The 27867-nt window shown below is 50.7% G+C and overlaps 2 protein-coding genes across 8 annotated transcripts in view; one reads left to right on the top strand and one right to left on the bottom strand.

Moving 5' to 3' along the window:
- SHANK2 (SH3 and multiple ankyrin repeat domains 2) overlaps positions 1–25567 on the bottom strand; it is a 549250-nt gene extending 523683 nt beyond the window's left edge. For 3 of the 7 annotated variants that reach the window (XM_082629526.1, XM_082629532.1, XM_082629533.1), the window contains exons 1-2: positions 24843–25124; positions 592–692 (exon numbers count right to left, since the gene is read on the bottom strand). The gene's annotated coding sequence lies outside the window, so the exon portion shown is untranslated. Of the gene's footprint in view, positions 1–591; positions 693–9566; positions 9888–23829; positions 24096–24819; positions 25125–25493 lie in introns of those variants that run through there. The other 4 variants (XM_082629529.1, XM_082629530.1, XM_082629527.1 and 1 more) reach the window with 4 other exon arrangements.
- The window catches only part of LOC309808721 (uncharacterized protein), a gene marked incomplete at both ends in the record, with an annotated part of 29759 nt that extends 4074 nt beyond the window's left edge, over positions 1–25685 (top strand). Inside the window, 4 exons of the mRNA XM_082629318.1 lie at positions 22981–23149; positions 23683–24434; positions 24661–24728; positions 25464–25685. Of these exons, the coding sequence (XP_082485444.1) occupies positions 22981–23149; positions 23683–24434; positions 24661–24728; positions 25464–25685 (1211 nt within the window). The remainder of the gene's footprint in view (positions 1–22980; positions 23150–23682; positions 24435–24660; positions 24729–25463) is intronic.
- Between the last annotated feature and the right edge of the window lie 2182 nt (positions 25686–27867).

The following is a 27867-nucleotide window of genomic DNA, read 5'->3' as shown; positions in this document are numbered from 1 at the left end:
TTCCCTTTCTTCATGAGGTCAGTCATGGTAAAAGCCCAGCCTTTAGGCAACATTCAGCAAATGCCAAGTTTAAGCACATATTACAGATGAAACGATACCAGTGGAGCACATATAACAAGCTCTGGGCACCAGACTCTGAGCCCAGGGCATATCTCAGCTCTCCGGAACCACAGATTGTGGGCTTCCCTCCGTGGTCCCTGTGCTGGACACAAACAGGTGTCCCCTGGTCCAAGCAAAGATGGAGGTGGGGCACCTGTAACACTTCCCCCATCAACCACTCTCAGCCACAGTGGCTGAGTCCAGCCTGGACATCTCAGAGCACAGACAAGGAGCCAGACCTGGAGCCTCAGCCACAGTCCCAATAATTCCCCCAAGGTCACATTAGCTAGGCACCCAGGGGCAGGCTTGTTCCCCCAGCACCAAGGGCAACTCCACCCACCCTCTCCCCACCCTGACAGAAGCACCTGGGCCCTGATTGCGAGGAACTGACCGTCCTCTGGCCGCAGTGCCAAAGGAATGAGGTGAACCACACCATGGCAATGGAGACTGGCTTGCAGGTGACGAGGGCAAGGAGAAGATGTTCTAACTCACCAGAGGTGCTGTCAGACTGGGCCCTGCAGAAAGGTCTCTTAGAACAGGAACTGTCTGCACTCCAGTGGGTCAAGGCATGGAGACAGGAGAGATTTCCAGAGCTGCAAGAGACAACCAGGTCATGGTTAGATAGAGCACAGGTCCCCAACCCCCAGGCCACAGACTGGTACCAGTCTGTGGCCTGTTAGGAACCGGGCTGCACAGCAGGAAGTGAGCGGCAGGCAAGCGAGTGAAGCTTCACCTGTATTTACAGCCGCTCCCCATCGCTCACATTACTGCCTGAACCATCACCCCCACCCACCCACCCGTGGAAAAACTGTCTGATACGAAACCAGTCCCTGGTGCCAAAAAGGTTGGGGACTGCTGAGATGGAGGCTCCAAGAGGCAGAGGTTAAAACTTCAAGTGCATCCTGATATCTCTGAGCTGAAAACCAGGGGCCGCACTTCTGCTTCCAGAAAGATGGAGTAGACGCACTTTTCCCTACTCCTCCCAAGAAGAGCCACGAAAAACCCAGTATGTCGTACAGGAAACAAACATAAGCCTCTGAGAGGTAGAGAGAAGGCAGAATGGTCCGGGACCAGGGACCCAAGGAACAGCACAGTGGTTGGTTTTCCGGGCTGGAGAACCTCATATCCCAGACTGGGAGATAAGAAGTCAGAAACCCAGAAACACTAGTAGAAGCAGAAAAAAAAAGCCGCAATGAATGACTATTCTCTCCAGCCAAAACACCAGGAAAATGGCAGACGAAAAGGACTACGCTTAGACAATAACTGCTCTATTCCACCCAGATATCACAGGAGAACTGTGGCCTCCACCCTGACTCATAGCAGTAGAGGCCGAGGGGGGAGCCTGGGCTTCCCCTTGTGTGGCTGCCGTGAGGCACCCAAACCTCCACTGGGGGGGATCAAATAAACCAAGGTGCGGAGCTGGGACTTTCTTCCCTACCGAGCTGTAACAAATCCTCCTCTGGTTCCATTCGGGGAGGCTGGATTTCCACACGCATTTGGCACCCCTCCCTCACGCCCCCACCTCACCCCGCTGGACTGGGGTCAGAAGAGGGCTAACGGAGAGTCAGGACTTTCCCCATCACCAGCAAGAATGAGGCCACCCCCCACCACGGGATCAGTGGAGACCACGTGGGGAGCAGGTCCCCTCCCCCACCAGCAATAACAGGAGCCTCCCCCCCTTGGGTATCAATAGAGGTCAACTGAGGAAGCTGGACATCTACCTCCACCTGGCAGTAACACTTCCCTTGTGAGAGTGATGTCAAAACAAGCCGGTTAAAACAGAAGAATTCCATGAAATGTTTAGAGAACGAACATCAATTCTACACAATATCTTCCACAAAATAGAATCCAATCCATTTTGCAGAACAAATATGACCCTGATACTAAAACCATACCAAGAGAGTACAAAAAAGAAAACCACAGGGGAATATCTCTCATAAATATAGACATAAAAAATCCTTAATGAAATATTATCAAATAGAATTAAGCATTATATGAAAAGAATTATATATCATGACAAGTAGAGTTTATTTCTGGAATTCTAGGCTGGTTCAATATTTTTTTTAAAAATCAATTTATACGGACTTCCCTGGTGGTCCAGTGGTTAAGAATCCGCCTTCCAATGCAGGGGATGCAGGTTCAACCCCTGGTCGGGGAACTAGGATCCCACGTGCTGTGGGGCAACTAAGCCCGCGTGCTGCAACTACTGGGCTCGTGCACTCTAGAGCCCGCACGCCGCAACAAAAGACCCCACATGCCACAACGAAGATCCCATGTGCCGCAAATAAGACACAATGCGGCCACGTATGTACATACATAAAATATTTTTTAAATAAATAAAAAATAAAAATAAATGTATGTAATACACTATACCAACAGGCTAAAGAAGGAAAATCACATGGTCATAGCAATCAATGCAGAGAAAGTATTTGACAAAATTCAACATCCATCTGTGACAACATCTCTCCCAAAAATAGGAAGAGGGGAAATTCTTCAACTTGATCAAGAGCATTTGCAAAATCTCATCTCATCAGCTAACATTATTCCAAACCGGTGGGAAAGACTAAATGCTTTCCTTTTGTGATGAGGAATGCGGCAAGGATGTCTGCTCTCATCATTCTCATTCAACATAGGGGTAGACGTTCTAGCTAGTACAAAAGGCAAGAAAAGGAAATAAAAAGCATACAGACTGAGAAGATAGAAATAAAACTGTCCCCATTTGTAGATGACGTGATTGTAGAAAATCCCAAGGAATCGCCAAAACACCACCTCCTAGAAATAATACATGAGTTGTGAACAAGGTCACAAGATACACGATTGACATCTAAAAGTCAACTGTGGGCTTCCCTGGTGGCGCAGTGGTTGAGAGTCCACCTGCCGATGCAGGGGACACTGGTTCGTGCCCCGGTCCGGGAGGATCCCACATGCTGTGGAGCGGCTGGGCCCGTGAGCCATGGCCGCTGAGCCTGCGCGTCCGGAGCCTGTGCTCTGCAACGGGAGAGGCCACAACAGTGAGAGGCCCGCGTACCGCAAAAAATAAAAGTCAACTGTATCCCCATATACTAGCAATGAACATGGGGACACCAAAATTTATAATCCAATACCATTTACAATTGCTCAAAAAAATAAAATACTTAGGTGTGAATCTAACAAAACACGTACAAGACTTGTACACTGAAGTCTACACGAATCGGTGAAAGAAATCAAAGAACATCTAAAGAAGTGGAGAGACATACCCTGTTCATGGAACACAGTCAAGACGTCAACTCTTCCCAAATTGGGAAGACTTGGATGTAACACAATCCCAGCAAGATTTTTTTGTGTGTATATAGACATTATTATTCTGAAATTTACATGGGAAAGCAAAGGAACCAGAATAACTAAAATAAATTTGGAAAAGAATAAAGTGAGGGCAATCAGTTTACCCAATTTCAAGATGTACAAGGCCAGAGTAATCAAGGCCGTGTGGTTATGGAGGACAGATAGGGACACAGATCAACAGAATTCAACAGAGAGCCCAGAAACAGACCCACACAAATACACCCAGCTGATTTTTCTTTATAAGTTTATTTATATTTGTATTTATTTATTCTGGGCAGCCTTGGGTCTTCGCTGCTGCCCGCGTGCTTTCTTTAGTTGCAGCAAGTGGGGGTTACTCTTCTTTGCGGTGCATGAGCTTCTCTTGTTGCAGAGCACGGGCTCTAGGCACATGGGCTTCAGTAGTCGTGGCTTGCAGGCTCAGTAGTTCTGACTCACGGGCTCTAGAGCACAGGCTCAGTACTTGTGGCGTACGGGCTTAGTTGCTCCGCGGCATGTGGGATCTTCCCAGACCAGGGATCGAACCCGTGTCCCCTGCATTGACAGGTGGGTTCATAACCCCTGCACCACCAGGGACGTCCCCCAATTGATTTTTGACAAAGGCATAAAAGCAACTCAATGGAGGAAGGATGGCCCCCTACAACAAAGGGCGTTGGAGCAACTGGACACTGATAGACAAAATAATGGCCATCAATGTGAGCCTTACACAATGACCCAGCAACCCCTCTCCTGGGCATATATCCATACAAAACTCTAATTTGAAAAGATACATGCACCCCAATGTTCATTGCAGCATTATTAACAATAGCCAGGACATGTCCATCAACAGACGAATGGATAAAGATATGGTACATATATACAATGGAATATTACTCAGCCATAAAAAAGAATGAAATAATGCCATTTGCAGCAACATGCATGGACCTAGAGATTATCTTACTAAGTGAAGTAAGTCAAAGACAAATACCATATGATATCACTTACATATGGAATCTAAAATATGACACAAATGAACATATCTACAAAACAGAAACAGACTCACAGACATAGAAAACAAACTATGGTTACCAAAGGGGGAAGGGGTGGGGGAAGAGATAAATTAGGAGTTTAGGATTAACAGATACACTACTATATATAAAATAGATGAACAACGAAGGCATACTGTATAATGCAGAGAACTGTATTCAATATTTTGTAATAACCTATAATGGAAAAGGATCTGAAAAAGAATAGATAAATATCTATATATGTATAACTAAATCACTTTGCTGTATACCTGAAACTAACAGAACATTGTAAATCAACCATGGTTCAATATTTAAAAAATCAACTCAAAACGGATCATGGACTTAAATGTAAAACTATAAAACTGCGGAAAAAAACTTCTCACAGGAGAAAATGTTCAGGATCTAAGGTTAGGAATGCCAAAAGGATGCCAAAAGCACAATCCACACACAGAAAAAAATCAATAAATTGGATCTCATCAAAATTAAAACCTTTTGTTCTGTGAAGAAGAAGATAAAATTACAAATCACAGACTGGGAGAAAATGTTTGCAAACCACATATCTAACAGAGGACTAGTGTTCAGAATATAAAAAACTCTCAAAACTTAACAGGATAAAAACCAAACCATCCAATTAAAACAGGGACAAAAGACGTGCAGACATTTTACAAAGGAGGATAGCTAGATGGCCAAAGAGCATGAAAAAATGATCAAAACATCATTAGCCACTAAAGCAATGCAAATTAAAACCTCAGGGACGTATCCCCAACACCAGAGTGGCTAAAGTAGAAAACAGTAAAATTCTGTGAGAAAATGGGCAAACTCTCACATTACTGGTGGGAATACAAAACGGGACAGCCATGTAGGAAAACAGTGTAGCTGTTTCTTAAAAATCTAAACATGCAACTACCATACGACCCAGGAATTGCACCCGTGGGCATTTATCCCAGAGAAATGAAGGCTCACGTTCACACAAAACCCTGAAAACTAATGTTTATAGCAGCTTTCTTCATAACAACCCCAAACTGCAAACAACCCAGCTGCCCCTCCAAGGGTGACGGGTTAGACAAACTGACGCATACACACCATGGAATCCTACTCTGCATAAGAAAGCAGGGACCATGGATACGCAACAATCTCTACAGAGTTTCGATGACAGAGAGAGAAGCCAATACCAGCAAGTCACTTACTGTGTGATTCCACTTCTGTATAATCACTGAAATAACAAAATTATAGAGATGGAAGACAGATTAGTGGTTGCCAGGGGTTGAAAAGCAAGTGAAGTAGGAGGGAGTCTGTGGGGCTATAAAAGGGCAGCATGAGGGATCCTGGTGCTGATGGAAATACTCGTATCTTGACCGTGTCACTGTCAATGTCCCTGTGTTGAGATGTTGTACATTTAGTTCTGGAAGATACTAGTCATGGGGCAAACTGGGTAGAGGGCACAGGGGACAGCTCTGTATTATTTCTTAGAATTACAATTATTTTAAAAATAAAGAGTTTCCTTTTATTTTAAAAAGTACCTTGTAGAAAATGAAACTAATGAAAAGAGGTTACAGAGAGTTGCCATGTGACCCAAGACGCATGATTCTACTTCGAGGCGTATACCTAAGACAGATAAAAACATATGTCCACACAAAAACCTGTATCCTAATCTTCATAGCAGCCCTCTTCCTAATAGCCAAACAGTGGAAGTAATCTACATGTCCACCAATTGATGACTAGATAAGTAAAATGCGGTCTATCCGTGCAATGGAATCTTATTCGGCCACAAAAAGACACGATGCACTGACACAGTCTACCACGTGGATGAACCCTAAAAGCATGATGCTAAATGAAAGAAGGCAGACACAAAAGGACCTCACACATTGTATGGTTCCATTTACATAAACTGCTCCGAATAGGCACGTCCACAGAGACAGAAAGCAGATGAGGGGTTGCCGGGGTCCGGGAAGAGGAGGGGGGGTGGGGGGCGCTGCTAATGGGTACGGGGTTTGTTTTGGGGGGAACGAGAATGTCCCAAAATTGATTGTGGTGATGGCTGTACAATCCATGAATATACTAAAAATACACTGCCGTATACACTTTAAATGTGTGGAGCGCATGGTATGTGAAATATACCTCAAATTGTTGAACAAAGCAAGCAGTGCCTGGGTTCTAGGAAATTTTAAAAGCACCCACTTTAGACTGATCCTCCCTGTCGCCCGTGGAGAGTCACTAAATTACTGAACTATTTTAAAATGTTAGCCGTCAGCGTTCTGCAGCTATTTTTAGCAATGCCCATCCCATCATTCCTACGGAGATGGAAATCAGAGATGGAAATCGTAACTGTGAAGCGTTCTGAAACAGCTCTGTAACACCCAGGGTACGCCCCAGGCACAGAGTAGCCCCGGTGTCCTGGGTTGGGAGTCAGGAGGCGCTGGCCTGTGCCCTGGACAGACCCGGCTGCCCCAGCCCCGGGGGCCCTTCTCTGGAAGACCAGGGCTCCCAGAGTCAATCTGCCTGGTTCCAGCCCCGCTCTGCTGCCCCCACCCCGACCGTGTGCCAGCTAATTCTGTGAAATGGGAATGCAGGACGATGCCACCTGGAGTCCTGAGGATTAACTGACCACGTACAGGTGGCTCCCCCCATGGGCACCCCCCAAAACAGAGGAAATGTCACCACCTCCCTCTCATCCAGAAAGGCAGCGGGAATGGCCCCATACTGCAGGTCCTTCCCTTAGCGAGGAACCTGATTCTGCCAAAGGTGAAATAGCTGTTCCAACAAAAACTGGTACAGGAATGTTCCTAGCAGCATCATTCACAGCAGTCAAAAAGTGGAAACAGGGACTTCTCCGGGGGTCCAGTGGTAAGATTCCACGCTCCCAATGCAGGGGACACGGGTTTGATCCCTGGTCGGGAAACTAAGATCCCACGTAATTAAAAAAAAAAAAAGCTCCATCAACAGAAGAAAGGACAGACAAAATGTGCTCTATCCATACAAGGGAGTATTATTCACCCGTTAAAAGGAATGAAGCACTGACACAGGCTACAATGTGGATGAACCTTAAAAACATTCTGCTCAGTGAAAGAAGCCAAGCGCAAATGACCTCATGTCGTACGATCCACGTACATGAAATGTCCAGGGCAGGCAAATCCGTAAAGACAGAAAGCAGACGGGTGGTTGCCAGGGGCTGGAAGGGACTGTCTGTGGGTATGGGGTTTCCTTTCAGGGTGATGAAAACTAGCACTTTTTGTACTAAATGCCACTGAACTGTACAGTTTTCAATGGTTGAATTTACGTTCTGTGTATTTCACCTCCATAATAAAAAAGAACCTCATTCTCGACAGCTCACAAGGGTTCAGAATCCACTTTACAGAGTGAGGGAGGAAAAAAACCTGAAAACAGGGCAAAATGCCAACACTGTCAGGGATGAGGAGAAAAGGGGAAAACTCTCTGATCCTCGGCTTTTGTCACAGCAACCCCCTCGGGGAGCGGCGGGAACGCGTACACCACCTCCCCACCGTGCTGTCTACACCACTGCTGAAGTCCGGGCTGGCAGGAATGTGACTTCATCTGATCTACCCATTCTCCCGATGAGAAAACTGAGGCCGAGGTCCCACAGCAGCTGAGCGGCCCAGCCGGGACCAGAGCCAGGGCCCAGCTCCCCCATCCTGCCTCTTTCTGCCTTCGGGAAATCGCTCCTCACAAAAGCAGGACCTGGTGGGAAGTCCCCATGGCCCTTGACCTCCACGGAACGCTCTTAACTCTCCTCTGCCCCGGCTCTATTACCAGAGAGGGCAAAAGTGCAGGTGTGTGTGAGCTTAGTAACAGCTCTCGTGTAAAATTATTCAGAAACAAAGTTAAAATATTAATTACGCCCGCCAGCTGAACCACAGAGCCCGTGACCCATAAAAGCGTGAAACCCCAACTGGCCCCTCCACTGGTGCCCGCGATGATGGGTGAGGATGATGACCAGCAGCTGGGGGGGACTAGATGCAGACGGGGCTACACCAAACCCATACGGGGCGCGCGCCTCCCTGGATCTCCTGCCTGGGGAAGTCCTCTCCCAATGACCCTAGACTTGGCCATTATGCTCGCTTCAACCAAACGGGCCAGAGCAAAGGGATGCATTCTCGCCGTTCTTGGGAGCCCTGCAACTACTACCCAGTGACCAAGCCAGGCTGGCCTGTGGCAGGGTGAGAGATGGATGATGCAGTTACCCCCCGACCCCTGCCAACCACCAGCCCACCCGGGAGACGTGAGTGAGGCCTGCCCACCGGATGACCACAGGTGAGCTCAGGGATCACAAGAATCATCCGAGTCCTACTCAAATGGTCCACTTTCCAAATTGTGAGATAAATAAACCAGGGGTTGGCAAATGATTGGCCTGTGGGCCAAAGTCAGCCCACAGCCTGTTTCTCTAAATAACGTTTTATTGGGGCACAGCCACGCCCATTCACTTGACTGCTCTTGCTCTGTAGAGAGGCTGTACAGCATAAAGCATGAAATATTTACTCTCTGGCCCTGAAATAAACAGTGGTCGTTTTACCCAAAGTTTTGGAGTGTTTTGTTCTGCAGGTTGTTAGCTGACACGACCTCCGTCTAATTGTTACTGATTAGGTGGGTGTTACCATCCCACACAGCTGAGGATCAGGCAATGCCCGAGGCCACACAGGTGCTCCATGCAGGCAGCCTCCGCAAAGCAGACCTGCACTCTGGTTTGTCCGACACCAAAGGCCCCGTCATCGTGCAGGCTTTTCAGAAAGGGCTCTTAACTGGATGACTAACTTAATAAATATTCCACCCCGACCTCCCAGGTCCTCTCCTCCCTCTTCAATAAAAGATGGCAGGATAAAATTTCAAATGAACAAGAGCACATCCGTGTCAGGAACATCACCTGAGAGCCTAGAAGGTCCACTCGGAACAGCACCTTCCGCCGCCCGGCCCAGCCCTCTGGAGCTCCCGTGGGGCAGCGGGTGGGGGAGTGCCCCTCGCTGAGAAACCCTCCATGGGAACTTTCCGGATGCACCAGGGAGCGGAGGAGCTCAGATGGGCCCCCAAGGCTACCGATGACCCCTGCAGAGGCAACAGGTACCCCGGAGGCCTGCCGGGTCCCCTCCACCCCCGTCATCTGGAGCCCCTACATAAACCAGGTGCACTTACAGCTCAGGCCAGAGGCTCTGCAGAGACCAGACGGGGCGGGAATCCACAGCGGGGCCTGAACAGGCAGTCCCAACAGGACAGGGGAAGGAAGCTGGCGGACTCCAACCTGCACAGGGCGCGGGTCCAATCTGAACAGATCAAGTACATACAGGTGTTGACAATAATGATGATGAGCGCAGCTCACGTACACCAAGGCCCATCAGAGTGAGAGAGGCGGGGACCTGGGATCCCTGGCTGCAGTGCTTGCACCTGGACAAACGCCTCCTCCAGCTACAAAATACAAAGAAACTATAAGGGACTCAAAATAACTGCATGCGTGTGCAATTGGGCTATATTCTGGACAAGATACAAACAGACCAAAAAACCCAACTGCCGCTTCTGAAGAGCCGGGAGCAAAAGCAGGGTACTGCGCATGCCCCCTGCACAGAACACCACCACAAAGAGGTGGGCAAACCCCCTAAGCCACCCCTCCAGCTCGACCCCTGGCCACACCCCTACCCGCCCCCCATATAAAGAACCAGCTGCCTCCCATCCCCGCAGCGAGTGAGCAGCAAAGGAAGCTGTTACTTGTTTTCGCTCCCCCGTGCTACAGCAGGGGGCCCAGTAAAGCCTTGCTTGAATTTCTTGTCTGGCCTCTGATGAATTTCTGTTGATTAAGGAGGCCAAGAACCCTGGTTGGTAACAACAGTCTCGACTTTATGTAGATCTCATTTAATGCTCAAGGCCACTGGAGAGGTGTTATTACCCCATTCTCAGGATGAGAAAACTGAGGCCCAGAGAGGTCAGCTGGCTCACCCAAGGACACACAGCAGTCACGTGGCAGAGCTCAGGCACCACCTACTTGGAGGACACACAAGCATGCACCAAGGGTTGTCCAAACACTCCCCAAAGCTGCAATGATTCTGGGGCAAGAGCAGAGAGGTAAAACAACTGCAGCCCTGCCCCATCCTGGCCAGCGCTATACTCCCCATCTGGCCAAAATCCTCCAGGCCAAACACCCCCGACTATGGCCTTGAAGGAGGATGCTCTGGAACACTGCACACACTCATCCCCACCAGGACAAAGGCACTGTGCCCAGGTTCAGAAGCACATTTGAGAAGCTGACCCCGCCTACATCCTCCTCCCCACTCCCAGAGGTCGGGGGAGGGGACTATCCAAACTGAGTTACAGGGGCAGATTTCATAGTAAGTGGTCAGTAAAGGCCACTGGGCACCAGGATGGACAGACACACGGGGAGTGAAGCTGGACAAAATCGTCACATCCCTCCAGCTCTGAGACTGGCCCGGTCAAAGCACAAAGGCACCTGCTGGTCTCAAAACCCCAGTCAATGCACCTCTCTGGGCCTCAGTTTCCCCTTCTGTAAAATGGACATAAAAATACTTCCCCCCAGGGATGGATTGTGAAGATGCCACAAGACCACAGGCATGAAAGTGCCTGGCACCAGTAGGCAATGAAACGTATTCTGACAAAGTCTGGCAATAAAATGCAAATAATAATAATAATTAATCAAGCTACCCACAAAGATATAGGTAACTATTATTTTATTTTTCTTATTTTATCTTATTTTATTTTATGTGATGGCATTGTTAATAGAAAATATTTAATAGGAGTTTATTTATTATGATGTAATTAAGTAAGCCTGGTAAAGAAATCATTTTTGCCTCACAACATGGAGCATCATGGAGCTGGCTGGATGGTCTGTTACCTCGGAGGTATTTCCTGTCTTCTGGGAAAGCACCAACCCCACCACAGGCCACTGACCCCACAGCCAAGCACACATTACATTCTGCTGGGGAATCTGCCGGGTGTCACAGGTGACTGCACAACCCGACAGCCTTAGGACCACATGGACACCCCAGCGGGGACCAGAAAACTGCCCATATGTCTAGGGGCAGCAATGAATGTTAAATAATAATAATATTATTCCCAGGCACTTCCAGTAAGAATCCAGCTTTTTTGGAGAATAAACCCCAGAAGCTATTTCACTGGGCCTGGTCTGGGTAGAGAGTCTACACCAACCCACAGTGGCCTTGGGGTTTGGGGGAAGCTGCCTGGCCCTGGGGACCTGGGGTCCAGCAGGAAACCTACCGGGACCTGGCCGGGTCCCTTCTCCTTCCTGAGGCCCAATGTTCTCCCAAAAGCTGGACCTGGGCCCCCCAGCATGAACATTCTAGAACCCTGATCAATCCTAAATTAGCTCTGGGGTCCCCTCCCACCCCAGTCTCTCTGAGAGGTGGGCCTGAGCTCCACCCTGGGGTCGAAGGCTGAGATGATAGAGGTTCTCACCTCTCTCCCTTTTCCTCCAGTGAAGATTCTTGGCTGCTAAACCCAGGAAGCACGTCTGCAGGAAGGGGGCCCCATCTGAGAACAAGACAGTGGGGCGACACGGTAGAAGCAGGAGGGACTGGGTGGCGGGGGACAGGGGACAAGAAATAAGGAAGCCGATCCCAGCCCCCAGTAAGGGCTGCTACAAACCCGTGCTGGCAGCAATAGAATTCAAGCCACCAAATGTAATTTTCAATTTCCTAGTAGCCACGTTTCAAACAAGAAAAGAAAAACCCAGTTGAAATGAATATTTATATTTTATGGAACCCAATACACACAGAATAGCGTCCCTTCAACTTGTGGCACTAGCCACGTTTCAAGGGCTCAACAGCCACATGTGGCTAGCGCCACCACATTGAATGGACAGGAGTGCTCGGTGGTGGCCTGGGTCCCTTGTCAAGGAAGCATCTGTCCAGTCACTGAAGATAAGACACCGGCTCAGCGCTTTGGCGTCACCCTGGTCTGGCTGAGCCCATGGGTCCGGCATGTCTGAGCCTGACCCGCCCTGCCACGTGCTGTCGGGGAGCCCTGAGCTGACCCATCCCTCTGAACTGGCTCCTTTTCTCAACCACAGAATGGAATAATTTGCAACGTGGCTGTTTGCGGTCTAAAGGAGATCATACCGCTAAGTCTCAAAGCTCCTTTGAAAGGGATTGTAAACACACATGGTGGACTTAGAGCCAGATCGATAGAAAACCAATCCCCAAATGAGCTTGGGAGCTGGATCCGTGACAGAGGGGGAGAGGCAAAGCCAGCAGGGGCGGGGGGAGGTCCTCCTGCGCTGAAACAGACAAATCACATCCCAGCCTGACACAAGGGCCAACTCCTGATGGCATAAAAATAATAAACGAGTATAAAGCAAGCCATTAAAGTTATTAGAAGAGAATACAGGAGAACGTCTCATGACAAGAGGGTAGGGATGACTCGGAACAGAGAAACACTGAGGCACCAGAAGGCACCAGGTAGTGAATGAGTGACGTCTTGCAGAAGGGCATCCCCTCCCTGCTTCTCTCTCTGCCCCGACACCTTCCTTGGTCCTGCCCGAGACCTGGATGAACCCACAAAGGTGAGACCCAGTTCCCAGGCCTTTCCTCCTTAGGAGATGGGAACGCAGGATATGGGAGGCATCGTGCTCCACAATTTCTCCAACATACGGAGTCATTCCTGCTTTGTAGAGAGATTCAAGAAGAAAGATGGGCCTCTTTCTATGGGAAAGCAGCCTGGGTGAGGCTAGTGGGTGGGAGAGGTTCAGCCCTGCAATCCCAAGACCAGATGGGCCTTGGGCTGGTCACCGCTTCAAAACGTGCTTTCTGAAAGGAGGGGCTTGAATACCCACATTCATGGCAGCATCATTCACAACAGCCAAAAGGTGGAGGCAACCGAGTGTCCACGGACCGATGAAAGGTGCACAAAATGGGGTCCATTCGCACAATGGAAGATTACTGAGCCTTAAAAAGGAAGAAGTTCAGACACAGGCTACAACATGGATGAAACTTGAGGACATGATGCTCAGTGAAATAAGCCAGACACGAAAGGATAAATAATGTGTTGATTTCATTTATACGAGGACCTACAGTCAACAAATTCATAGAGAGACACAGTAGGGTGGTGGGGCCGGGGGCTGGGGGAGGGGGAGGCGGAGTGAGTGTGCCGAATGGGATGGGGACAGAGCGTCAGTTTGGGAAGACGGAAAGTTCTAGAGATGGACGGAGGTGAGGGTTGCCTAACAATGTGAATGTGTAATGCCACTAAGCTGTACAGTGCAAGTGGTTACGATGGTAAATTGCATGTTACATATATCTTAGCACAACTTAAAAAATGTTAAGTGCAAATAAGTGTTTTCACATCAATTTCCATCAAATTCTTCACTTCTCATTTACTACTTCCCTCCCCTCCTTCAAGTCTTTGCTCAAGTGCCAGCTTCTCAGGGAGGCCCACCCTGACCACCCCTCCCCGCCAGCCCCCTAACCAAGCTCTCCTTCCCTCCTGGACCACAGAGGTGCCTCTTGGTTATCTCTCTTCTCATGATTTGTCTCCTCTGGCTAGAACTAACACTAAGCGAGCAGAAGGAAGGAAATAATAAAAGTGAGGGGGAAAATTAATGAAAAAGAACATAGAGAAATAGAGAAAAATCAATTGAGACCATAAGTTGGTTCCCTGAAAAGGTCAGTAAAATTGACAAACTTTTCACTAGAATGATCAGGAAAAAAAAAGGGGGAAATACTCAAATCGCCAAACTCAGAAATGACGGGGAGACAGTTAGCAGCCTCACAGGAACAAAAGAGAGGATGAGGAAATGCTATGAACAACTGCGTGACAATAAATTAGATGGTTAGAGGAAATAGATTTCAGTGAGATGCAAACCAACCACCATGATTCAAGAAGAAACAGAAGATCTGGACATACCCAGACCAAGTAGGGAGCGAGGTAACAAATTCAAAACTTCACAGAAAGACAAGCTCAAGACCAGGGGGCCTCACCGGTGAATTCTACCAAACATTTAATGAAGAATTAGTATCTCAGAAAGATACATGCTCCCCTATGTTCATAGCAGCACTATTCACAATAGCCAAGATATGGATGAGCAACCTACATGTCCATCAACGGATGAATGGATAAAGAAGATGTGGTACATATATACAATGGAATACAACTCAGCCATAAAAAAGAATGACATAATGCCATTTGCATTTGGCATGGACCTAGAGATGATCATACAAGTCAAGTAAGTCAGACAAATACCATATGATATCACCTATATGTAGAATCCAAAATATGACACAAATGAACTTATCTACAAAACAGAAACAGACTCACAGACATAGAGAACAGATCTGTGGTTGCCAAGGGGGAGGCTAGGTGGGAGAGGGATGGATTGGGAGTTTGGGGTTAGCAGATGCAAACTATTATATACAGAATGGATAAACAACAAGGTCCTACTGTATAGCACAAGGAACTATATTCAATATCCTGTGATAAATCATAATGGAAAAGAATATTTAAAAAGAAGAACGTATGTATATGGAAAACTAAATCACTTTGCTGTACGGTAGAAATTAACACAACATTGTAAATCAACTATACTTCAATTTAAAAAAGAATTAATATCAATTCATCACAAACTTTTCCAAAAAATAGAAGAGAACACTTCCCAACAATTTTTTGAGGCCGCTATTACCATGATACCATCCCAAGAAAACTACAGACCCATGGCTCTTATGCACATACACATAAAAAGCTCAGCAAAATACTAGAAAACTGAATCCAACAGCGTATAAAAAGGATTATAAACCATGACTAAGTGGGATGCATCCCAAGAATGCAAAATTGGCTTCACATCAAAAAATCAATTAATATAAGACACCGTATTAATAGAATAAAGGACCAAAAGCAGCTGATCATCTCAAGAGAGGCAGAAAAAGCACCTGACAAAATCCAGCAGCCCTTCACGATATAAACACTCAACAAAGAAAACATGAGAACTTCTTGAACCTGCTAAAGGGCAGCCACAAGAAACCCACCGCTAACATCACAACTAATGGTGAACGGCTGGATGCTTCCCCACCGAGATCAGGAACCAGACACCATGTGCTTTCTCACCATTTCTATTCAACATTGTACTGACGGTTCTAGCCAGGGCAATTAGGCACGAAACAGAAGCATCCAGATTGGAAAGGAAGAAGTATGGAAAGTTCTCTCCTCCCTCCCGGTGGCTGCGCTGGTCCCCCCACCCCACCTCTGTCCACCGGTCCCTCTGCATGTGGACCCCCCCGCCCCAGTAGCAGAAAACAGCCTTCTTGCTTTACAATGTTGCCATGGCTCCCCAGCTGTCACTGCCACACAATTTAGCTTCTGGTGACATCACACATACAAGTTACACCCCTAAGAGCAAAGTGCCAGCTGTGGATCAAACCAGCTCCTGCCTGGCTGAGCCCACATCCCACCACCCTAGACTCTGCCACCAGCGGGCCTGTCCCATGGGGTGGGGACCACCTGATGACCTTCTGGGGTCCCCAACTAAACTTTACAGATGCATCCTGAATGACAAGAAAAGGGACATGTGTTAGAAGCATCCACCCGACTACAGGGCAAAGCCAGCTTTCAGACTCACACCCTGTCAGTGTTGCCAGTCCCATGCTTCTTCAGGTGGTTCTCAATGTATGATCCAGGGAACCCTAGGGGGGGTTCCCCAAAGCCCTTTGAGGGGGTCTATGAAGTCAAACCATTTTCATAATAACACTAAGACGTTAGTTGTTATCTCACTCTCACCCTCTCCCAAGTGTCCTCCAGAGTTTTCCAGAAGCTACACAACATGTGATGTTGCAACAGACTAAATGCAGAAGCAGATACAAAAATCCAGCCATCTTCTGTTAAACCAGACAGTAAAGAGATTTTGCAAAAATGTAAATTGCCACACTCTTCATTTTTTCTTGTTTTGAAAAATAGCTATTTTTCATAAAAATATTTTATTTACAATAACACATGTAGGTTTAGTATTGTCAGTTTTAAATGCATGACTAACCAAATATGTTTAAATTCTCTTTTTAAATTTCTAACAAGATAAATGTCAGGAGATACAATGCACATAAACAAAAAGCTCTCTGGGATCCTTAAAACTCTTCAAAGTGGGGAGTGGGGTCCTGAGACCAAAAGTTTGAGAAGCCCTGTGCTACCCTGGCCCACTCGTCCTGAAAGGAGCAGACAGGTCAGCTTGGGCATCACCCCTGAGACGACACAGGGGAGGGGGCAGGACGGGTCCCTAATTCTGCACCTTGGAGTGGACGGCTGCCTGGCGTAGGGTCCCGGCAGTCAGGTCAGCTCCCTCTGCCTTGGTTTCCTCCCCGGAGAATGCGCATGAGGATACAAGTGCCCATTTCTAGGGTCTATGGTGGGGATGGAGTGCGTCTGCACGTGGAGCCTTGCACAGCTCACACACTCGCTGTTACCCTGATTTTCACAATGTAAAGCCATCGAGATGGTCCACCGAGGGAGGGAGACGGATGGAAAGACAACTCTGGGAGCCCGTTTAGCCCCACAGTGACAGTGACAGTCCTGGGTCCCCCAATACACCCCTGACCCTGGTCCGAGCGGATGTCCCTCCCCCACGACCCAAAGAACCTCATCAGAAAGAGAAACAGATCAAGAGGCAGAGTAGAATCCTGCAGACTCAGCACAGACACCCACGCTGTCACTCACCAGCCTGGGACCTCCCCAGAAGGGACCTCAAAGAATCAAAACACACCAACACCAGGCGGCCTAATCCCACATATTTCTGGACCACTTCACTGCAGGAAAGCCAAGAAGCCTTGAAACTCTTGGGAACCAAGAGGTGCCATTCACCACCCCATGTTTGGAGAATCATTAACCTGACACGCCAGGCTCGCCACAACCGTCTTCAGGAATTCCACCCCCAGCTTCATCTGGACTCTGAGTTTTAACAAAATAAGCACTAAACCACAGCTGATTTTTTCCCCACCCTCCCGTCCCAGTGCACCAGCTTTGTAAACATCCCAGAGGTAATCTTGGTGGATGTAAATTCACGTGCCACCTGCCACAAACCGACATCCCGGATGTGGGTGGCAGGGAGCGGCCAGGCCTGAGTGCAGCTACTGGGCTGGCCAGGGTCTGAACCCTCAGGGTGAGGCCAAGAAAGAACAGGCCAGTGGCCTGACTGGTTTTGTGACTTCTGGAAGCTGAATACACATGTGGGAGGGGAAGTCTGGAACCACTGATGCTGTCCAGCTCCAAGGACAGGGCTACTCCGAACCGGTACCCCTCCGGAACCCTGGGATACAGAGAAACAAGACCTGGTCCTTTCCCGGGGAAATGCCTGCCTGGTGATGGGGTCTACAGGCAAATCCCTATCGTTTGCCACACCGTGCCCTGGATGATGGGGTGTGGTCAGGAAAACTCCCGGACAGGAGCTGCTGTGCCATGTGCTTTTCGGGGTGCAATCAAGCTGCCTCCTCCGCCCCCCACCCAGCCTTCCTCGCCCCCGGCGCAGGGATCCCAGGCTGAATTGTCAGGAAGGTTCAAAGGCTCATTTCCCTCCTCCAGGCCCGCCTTCAGCTCTGCTCAGGATGTGTGACCCTCTCCTTGTGCCCCAAGCCTCCTGGGACCCAATCTGGCAGGACACAGAGCCCACTGCTCCGTCCTGCCCTTCCTCAGGCTCAAGCCACACCATGGGTCCATCAGAGCCCCTGGGAAAGGGTCCTGGTGGTCCAGGCTCCTGGCCAGGATGATGGGCCCTGTTTCTCATTTCTCCTGTGCAGCCCTGGGAGGAACCCTGAGTGTTGACAGTCTGGGGCAGTGACACCCCCATCCACAGGGCCTGGCCCATGTGGAGCACACAGGTGGCATCCTGTGTCACTCTGTCACCTAGGTGTCACCCCTGTCCCCAGGGGGGAATCACCTGCCGGAACCCTGAGGGCGGGGCTGAGTTCTTGCCCATTTCCCTCTCCTCCCCTGCAGGGGGTTCCAAACTAGGGTGCGTGGACCCTTTCCAAGGGGTCCAGTCTAAAGGGAATCAGTCTTTTCTGAAATAGCTCAGTCACAGAGAGGCCTGGGGTCCCCCTCTTCCCAGCAGCCCCTCCCATCTTTTACCTTCGAAAGGCCTTCCAGCCGCCTCTGAATCTTGTGGGGAGGGGACTCCCGGATACCAATCAAAGGGGGAACTTCACCTAAAGCTTTAATTTAAATACCAAAAACACCCACCGCCTCATCGCTGAGAGAGGCAGTTCCAGGAACATTTTCCTTTTTCCATTTCTAAAAATCCGTAATGTATTTATAGTGTTTGATCACAGGGCTTTCTCAATCCAGAAGTGACTTTTTAAAAAATACTTAAGTGACTTGAGGTTACAGAAAATTTTAAAAATCAATGTATGTATTGTTTTCCTTGCAGAGAAATATGCTCGATCGATTAATAAAAGACCCACAAACATAAAAGTCTATTACATCAGGATAAAACTCCTCAGGGAAGTGGGGCTATAAATCCAAGAAAGGAAAGGAGCCAACAACAGCCCCTAAAGGCCCTCCAGGTATCTGTCAAGGAAAGGTGGGTGTCAAGTCACACTTCAGGCCGCAGTGGATCCGGTTAAAGTTAGGGAACAGTTACTTTTCAAATGTCAATACTTACCGCACAGACCATGTTCTACATCCTTGGCAAATGTTTAAACCCACGAAGCACAACTTTAAAGGCTGACCTGAAAATGCCTGCGAAGTCTAGGGAAATGGTTCATGGAAGGAGCTGGGGTGGGTACAAAGTAAGTCAGCATGCAATTCGCCCAGCTTTGCTGGGTATCTGCACTCTCCATACAAAAATGTTGCAGCAAACGTGTGAGAGGACATACAGTTTTTTTAAAACAGCGTTAAGGGAGTCGAGAGGCAAAAAAAAAAATTTGTTTGGAAGAAAGCTGTCCCAGCAAGGTAGAGCCGCTGTGGGTGTGCAATGATTATCCACCTGATGGAGGCCTCCAGGTGCACCTCCCAAATCAGGCCTTTTTAACTGAAGCGGCAGCTCAGGACTCCGGCCAACCCTTTTCCTCGAAGTTCGTTCCTAGAACCCCCGACAGCAGGACCCTCTGGGGAGCTCCAGGCCTGCTTCCTGGGCCTCAAACAGAATTTCTGTGGGGTGGGCCAGAAGCCCCTCGCCCGAGAGGCCCATCATATGAGATCTGCAGCTTTGGCCTTTTCAGGAAGGACTACTGTCCCGCGTGTGTGGTGCTAGCCTTTGTTTGGGATGCAAATAACTAGGTTTGAGGAGAGAAAAGGAGCCCCTTCTGACTTCTCTGCAGTTAACACTTAATGCTTTGGGTTTCTATTTGGCAGGGAAAGTTGGTAAAGGGAGTAACACACCACTTTTGGAAGATAAGCCTGGACAGTTTGGAAATGCTAAGTTTGGGCACATTATTTAACCCTGGACCTGCACCGTGGAAACCAGCAGAGCAATAAAACATTCTGTGGCCCAGGTGCCCATTGACATTTAGAAGGAATTCCAGAAGACACTTGAGTGTGGGCAGGTCTGTGAAGACGGCACAGTGTTGTGACCTGGGGGTGCCCAGAGACCCTTTCAGGTTTCCTATGAGGTGAGGACTTGTCATAATGACACTAAGATATCGGCTTTTCTTCCCCATTCTCAAGTAAACCTGGATTTTCTAATGAGTGGAAAGCAGATGCCCATGAGAATCTAGATGCCTTAATAGAGGGATCATGTCAGTTTCCAATGGATTCATGAATTATAATAAAGGTGACTGTATACATAAGAAAAAAACAAGAAAGAAAGGAAGGAAGGGAGGAAGGGAGGGAGGGAGGGGGAGAGAGACAGGGAGGAAGGGAGGGAGAAAAAGAAAGAGAAAAGAAAGAAAGAAAGAAAGAAAGGAAAGAGGGAAGGAAGAAAGGAAGGAAGGAAGGAAAAGAAATCTGCAGCTTTGACATTTGGAGCTTGTGGCTTCATTCCATCCTGAGAGTCAAGGAGAGGACTCTGACAACCTCACAAGGACAATTTTCAAACCCTGTCCCACCCCTTCCTGCCCTGGCTTCCTGCAGCCAATCACCAGGGGCCCTGCAGCTGCCCACTAACTCCCAGCAGCCCTGAAGGTTTCTGCTGCCTACCCCCTTCCCCCCAACCCCCGGAAGTGACACATGCCTCAGCTGGCCCATCCCCGGGGCATAACCATCAAGACCGACACAGCTCACGACCCTGAGCCCTGGGCAGCCTCTGGGATCTGCCCCAGTATTGGGCGAGGGCTCCCCTTTCCCTTCCGTTAAAACTGCAAACCCCTTGAGCGGTGGGAAAGCCTGTGCTAGATGCATCCTTGTCCCCCAAAGACCCATCTCAGAACAACCACTGGAGCCAATGACATTAACATTTTTAGCCCCTTCAAAGCATTTCTTGAATCAGCTTTCAAAGAGAACAAAAAAAAGGCCTATCACATCAAGAAGTGTGATCAGAAACTCTGGTTTTCACTTTCTGGCTACAGTTTTTCTCACACTACAGTAACAAGAAAAATAATCTTCTACCCAGACGAATTCTCCCACTGGGTGATGTGTGCGGTGTGCAGGCTTAAGGGCTGGGCTCTCCCAAGCTACCTGGGTGCCATCCCAGCTCACCACGCACTAGGTGTGTGGCCTGGGGCAAGTGCCTCCACTGCTTCGAGCTTCAGGCTCCTGATCTGTAAATTGGGAATAATAATCAATCGCACCTCTCTCCTTCCGGAGTTTTGAGAGACTTGGATGAGGTCTCTAGCAAGAGTGCAGCGCCAGGCCAGGCAGAAGGTGAGAACCTGCCAGCTGCCAGAACAAGAACCAGACCATTCCCGCCAGGTCCTAGGGTAATGCAGGCAAAGACACAGTCAGACATCCCAGGCCTCATCCAGGTGTTTTTAGATCCCCCATCCCCTTCCTTGCCCAGACAGGGTTGGGGATGCTCTCCGGGCCCTACAGCACCCAACGGTCACCTCCATCACAGCTCCTGTCCCACGGTGCACTAACTGTCCAATATCCCTCTTCTCCCCTCTGGCCTGGAACCACCCGTGGTGGTCTCCCGTGGCCAGCTTCTGGCCCTCAGGTGATTATTTGTTGACTCGTTTTTACAATGTGCAGAGAAATTCCGATATAACCTAGATCACCTCTGAATGAATGGCAGGCCCCTCAGTCGGGTGGCGGGTCAGGTGCAGCGGCCAGGTCACAAGGGTCACCCGGCCCTGCTCCAAGCCCTTCACCCAATCAGTCCCAGGTGAGGGCTGGGGGCTCCCAAGATGAAAAAGACCAGGCCTTTGTTTGGGGTGCCTTCCTCCCTACCCATCCACAAACTACCCCCTCAGTCAAAGCAGAGGATTCAATAAATTTGCCCCAGGGGTCACTTGGATGATCGAAGACCCTAAATGTTCCCTCCCTCGGGCTCAGGACAATGCAAGGCTCCAGGAGAGGCCGTAAATGTACTTTTCTCTTGGTTTTTCCGCCCACGCTCCCCTCCCCCACCCCCACCCCCAGCCCAGGAGTAACTATGGACTCCAGATCCAACAGCCTGAGACCAAGCTGTGCCTTAAGTTGACAAAGCAGGAGCTGGAATCCTGGGGAAACGTGTTCAGCGGTCAAGGGCTGGGATCCACACTGGATTCATCCCCACAGTTCCCTTAGCAACTCCCAAACTGAGCCCCGCTTTGGAAAAGCCCCCTGTACTCACCCGAGGTGACAAGGACACCAGAACTCTATCATTTAGAACTCCAGGACATATTTAGAAATAAAGCAAGTAAGATAAAGAATTATTTTTCTAGAAAAATCAGTTCGACTAGTATTTCTGCACATTGGTTAACTCCTGGCACGTTTTTCGTATGTCAAGCTTTTTCTTCCATCCTTTTCCCCAACACCGATGAAATATAAAATGCAACGCTATCTTGGAACAACTCCATCTTCCTCCTGGTGGCATTTCTCACATCGGACCCCCTGCCGAACCCTCAATGATCCAGGCTTCTCCTAAATAGGGCCCCCCAAGGCTTGGACCAAATTGGTGACCCTTAGGTGCCAGCTTGGGGGCCTTGCTCACAACCCCAAGCGCTTCAAGGAAAAAAAAAAAAATGAATGAAGGAAAATCTCTGGGAAATTCACCTGAACGTGAATAGGGCTCTCTAAAGCAAATTGTACCTGGAGTCAGGAGGCAAAAAGATTCCCTCCCCAAGCCCACCCCCAAAGTGATCTAATTTGTTCCAAAGAGCCAAGTGCAGTCAACAGTGCCCACTGGGAACCACCTTTATAGGCAAAATCACTTTATTCGTAAAGGGCTCCTTTTGATTCTTGAAGAATTCCAGCCCCTCCCATTGGGGCCCAAAGAAGCACCAGCTTTCCACCCAATTCTTTCTTCTTGGAAAAGCAGAAATTCCTCAACATAATAATGGAACCCGCTTCCTTGACAACACTGCATTCCAGGAGTTTTACATTCAGACACTTGTAAAGCAGCCTAATTCCTATTAAGACAAGGGTCTCCCTCGGGCCTCCTGAAGGACACCGTGACTTTCTGGGCAAAAATCTACGCTACCATTTACTAACCCCCGCTTATTAGGGCAGCCACATCCACCTTCCCCCCCCACCCCAGTCACTGCCGAAACCCCAGTGGGCACAAAGCTCCAGGCAGACAGATATTCAACCCCTTTATCAAAACGCAGCCTTGTTATCGCGGACAAGTGGTTTGACAACTCGGGTCTTCAAAAGCGCCGCCTCCAGGGTCTCTGCTGGTCGTCCCGAAACCCCCAGGCGCGGAATCGGTGGTCACTAATTATTATTTAACGCGGACAGCGCGGCACTTGGATGGAGGCCGAACCCAGCGCCCACGTGCTCTCCCTGCGGCCGGGTCAGCAAAGCCGAGGGACAAGTCCCAGGTAGAGATCAGGGCGCCCTCAACGGAGGACTTCCGAAATTATCTCTGATTCTTGGAGCTTAATTTAATTAGCGGATTGACCTCATTAACGTTCGAACTTGAGTTTCAAACAAAAAGAGGTCACGAAACTATCCAATTTACAACCTCGAACTTCCACGCGGAAACCACTTTATTTTCGGAAGGCCTGTAAGGACTCCCGGGACCGTGCCCACAGCTGCCGGCCACGGGGCCCGCAGGTACCGCGGCCCGAGTTCCCACCTGGGGGCCCGAGCGCCTTCTCAGATCCGGCCGCCCGGGGTCGATTTAAAAGCTCCGCCGGAAAGCCCACTGTCACCAGCAGAGGCCTCGCCCCCTTCGGACACCCCCAGCCCCACGGAAACACTGACCACGCCAGCGCGCCCGCCCTCCCATCCCGTGCAGTGTCTGCGCGCAGACCCGCGGGAGGCACGCCGCTGGCCCGCACCCTCCGAACACCGGCGGCGAGGTCATCCGGCCCCGGCAGCAAGGTCCACCCCTATCCCCGCACCCTCCGAACCCGGGCAGCGAGGCCCTCCGCGGGGATCGCACCTGCGCGCACAATCCAGCTGCCCCAGCTCCGGCGGCGAGTGCACGGTTGGTGTCTCCAGGCGCCCCCGGCGCCCGGACACCCAGCGGAGGCGCCGGGGCCGCGGGCGGAGCGGGCGGAGCGATGCCCGGGAGAAAGTTGCCAGGGAAACTTGAGCAACTCGAGCCCGCCGGTGCCAGCCTCCTGCATAATTCACGGGCGGCGGCGGCGGCGAGGCGAGGGGGGCTGCTCACCGGTACCAGCCGGGCCCCCCACCCCGGCTGCGGGGAGCGGCGGGCAGAGGCCGGGCACCTGGCGGGGGCTCTGCTCGGCCCCGGGGACCCGGGGATCCACTCGCGACCCCCGGGCCTGCGCCAGGTGCACCGGCCCCAGCCTCGCCGAGCCCGCTGCTCCAGCCGCGCGCACCTGGATGGGGGCTCTGGGCGCCGGTGCGGGGCCGGGGGAGCCGACGCAGGGTCTCCGGGGACCTGGCGACCGCGGCGCCTGTCCCCGCCCCCGCGCGCCCCCTGGCGGTCCTGTGCCAGTTCCGCCGCCGGGCTTGCGGGCCCAGGTACTCAGGCCAGCGGGCGGCGACCTAGGACAAGGAGATCTCAGGCAGGGTGCCGAGGTAGGTCCACCTGCGTTACCCCAAGGGAAGGCGCTGGAGGTGAGAGGGTTCATGCGCGCGGGGGACAAAGGCGGTGCTCCTGCGCTCTGCCCCCAGACCGCTTCCAAAGAATTTTAAACCGACCCTTAGTCCTGAATGAAGACAGGGGGGTTGGGGGGGTGGTCTCTACAGAGAAGCGACCCCCACCAGGACGCGAAGAACCCTTGACCCAACCCCACATCCTCAGCCTCTATGGGCCCGGGACTGCGCGGACCCGCTGACTCCTGGAATCCAGACGCACCCAAAACGCAGCCGGTGAGGACGATCGGGCGCCCGAGGGCCACCTCCTGTCCTTCCCGGCCGCACGGGGTGCCCCCGCCACCCCCGCCCCGCTCGAGAAGCTCACCGAGCCCCCCGCCGCCTCCTCACCTGGCTCGGGGCGCAGCTCAGAGAGTCCGGGCCGGTCAGAGCCGCCAGGGAAGGGCTGGCGTCCGCGCGCACCTGGCTCGGCCGCGGGGACCCGAGCGACGCCGCGCCCAGCCCGGCCGGAGCGCGGGAGCCGCCGCCGCCGCCGCCGCTCAGGTGTCCGGGTAGGGGGTGGGGACGCCGCGGCCCCGCCCCGCTTTGCAGCCGGGCCGGGGGCTCCCGGCAGGGGCAGCTGGGCCGTCCCTCCCCTCGGCCGGGCGCGGGCGGTTGGGACCGGCAAGGCTGGAGGAGGGGTCCCCTTTCGGCCAAAGGGCGCGCGCGGCCGGGGACTCAGGTGCGCCTCCCGCCCCAGATCTCCCCGCACCCCCCGGAGGCCGGTCAACCCCTCCCCACCCGGCCCCGGCCGGCTCCCGCCAGCCGTGGCGACCGGCGCGCGGCGTGCGGGGTCTGTTGCAGCAGCCCGGGGCCGCCCCGCCCCCCGCCCCGCCCCTCCCCGCCCCGGGCTGCGTGGCTCGCCGGCCACACAACCGGTGAAACCCAGCGGACCTGAAAGTCCCTGAATTTTGCAAAGCCCAGTTCCTTCTGCGCAGCCGGCTCCTGCCCCAGAGTGTTTTATGTTCACAGGATTCGGAAATACAGAAGCCGATTGCCCACCTGAAGGTTTGCAGAGCAGATGAAAACTTTGTGCCTGGGTATTGCGCCGCCATCAGCCTCCCGGACCACCTTGCACCTGGATGGGCGCTTCGTCCAGGGCGTGCAGACGCGTGTCTCGGCCAGCGGCCCTCCCAGCCGGGAAAAGCTTTAGCGGGTGGAGGAATTAAAACCAACCACTCAGATGAATCCTGAAGTCGAAAAGGCACCCTCCGGAGACGCCCGGGAATCCTGTTGTTATCCAGGACTACGGGATCGCTAGGTTTGCCAAAACCCAAAGCGGGGCGGGGTGTCCTGAGCCTCAGGGCCCCAGCACCGAGCTGGGACGGTGGCTTTACTCCTCCCAACCTGAGGTACGAGCAATCAGCTAACAACTTTTCTCAAGACCCTGATAATTCGCTGGTCACTCCACCTGTCTCTGAGTAAGCTAGGGAAGTTTCTGACTCCTGGGATTTCCCGTATTCTGCAAAGGGGGAGCACTTCCTGCCGCCAAGATGTGCAAGTCTGAAGGGGGGTTGGAGGGGTTGGCAAACACCAGCGTCCAGGCTGTGATGTAGAATAGCGTGCTTCCAGAATAGCATGCCTTCCACTATGCAAAACCTTAATCCATATCTCCCCGTGAAGAATATATATATTTATTTTTTTTAAAGTCAGTTTTATAGGACATGCCTGAGAGATTTGCATGGGCCGGTGACTTCAACACACCAAAGGCAAAGTTAAATATTGGCTCTAGGTACTTTTTTTTTTTCCTGCTTGCATAATTGTCCCACATTTCAAAGAAGTCTTTAAAAGCACTTAGATTAAAAAAAGAAAAGAAAAGAAAAAAATGTTGTGTTTGGGACCTAGTATTTCAGGACACACATGGGGTAAAATACTGTAACTCCTTTAGGGCGGCTGCCAGATGCAAACTCCTTTCCTCTGGTCCCTTAAGCATGAGATTTAATAAAATACTTGTTGAATGAATAAAGGAGGCAATCAATCAAATAATAATAATCCTTCAAACAGGAAGAATGAAGCCCAGGCAGGATCTTGCAGGCATAACTTCTTTGGCCTGGAAGCAGGGGATCCTGCTGAGGGGGAGGGAGAGTGGGAGGGGGGTGGCCAGCAGAATGTTCTGATGTTTTTTGGGTTTGTCAGTGGCGGCTCTTCTGGGAAGTGGCTTATAGGGAGTGAGGGGGCTGGGGGAGGGCTTTCTTCCACGAGTCCCCCCATGACCCCAAATGAAACGTGTTATCCAGGGAATTCCCTGGCGGTCCAGCGGTTAGGATTGCATGCTGTCACTGCCGAGGGCCCAGGTTCAAACCCTGATGGGAGAACTAAGGTCGCAGAAGCCGCGTGGCAAAACACCCCCCCCCAAAAAAAAAGTTATCTGAAGTGGCGTGTTTGCCACTACTATATTTAAAATAGATAACCAACAAGGACCTACTGCATAGCACAGGGAACTCTGCTAAATATTCTGTAATAATCTAAATGGGAAAAGATTTTGAAAAAGAATAGATACACGTATATGTAGAACTGAATCACTTTGCTGTACACCTGAAACTAACACAACTTTGTTAATCAACTATACTCCAATATAAAATAAAAATTAAAAATATATAATAAAGTGGCTTGTTTGCCCTACAACTCCAACTCAAGTCCCTAAGATATCATCCCCCTCCAACCAGATTCCCACCCCCCAAACTCTTGCTCGGATTTCTAGAACCATCCTGCAGATAGCAGAGGAAGCAGCTGGCCAGAATGCAGCCAGGGACACATTGCTGCTGTCCTCACAGAGGGCTCAAATGCCAAAGCCCTTCTGCTGTGTTCAAGAAATACTTCCCTGTGGGCCCAGGCCTCCACCAGCCCATCCACCCAACTGGACGCCCCTCGGCCACCCCCTCCAGTGCCTCTGATCTGCTTGTTGCTCAACAACAGGGCTCTGTGTGAGCCGCATCTTTTGGCATTTTAAGGACAGTATCCTGCTTTCGTCCCAGTTTCTCTGTGTCCATTTCGGTATCCAGTTCAGCCTTGTACGGATTGGGCAACGTCTTTCCAGTCTTCAAAAACCTCTTGTGAAAAGGCTGGGGATCCAGAAACACTGCAGCGGTGCCTTTACTCACTCCTTGATGCCCTGAGAACGTGTTTCAGGATAGGGGGCACCCTCAGCCCCTGAGAGCCCGTGCCTGCCAGTGTTTTGCACCTTCGGGCATCCCTGTGCACGGCTTGTGTGAAGCGATCTTCTTCCTGGTGGACCCGGAGCAGTCATGTCACAGAGCACCATAACTCCATCTCAGTTTAGGAAAAGGGAAATCATCCTTTTTGCTTCTCGGCGTCAGAACTGCCTGTTTTTGCTTCTGTAAGCTGCCTTTACCTGGACACCCCCCACCCCCCAACA

The sequence above is a fragment of the Mesoplodon mirus genome (genome assembly GCF_964341445.2).
Source record: "Mesoplodon mirus genome assembly, chromosome: 7".
NCBI lineage: Eukaryota > Metazoa > Chordata > Mammalia > Artiodactyla > Ziphiidae > Mesoplodon > Mesoplodon mirus.
This window is presented reverse-complemented; position numbering and strand designations above follow the sequence as displayed.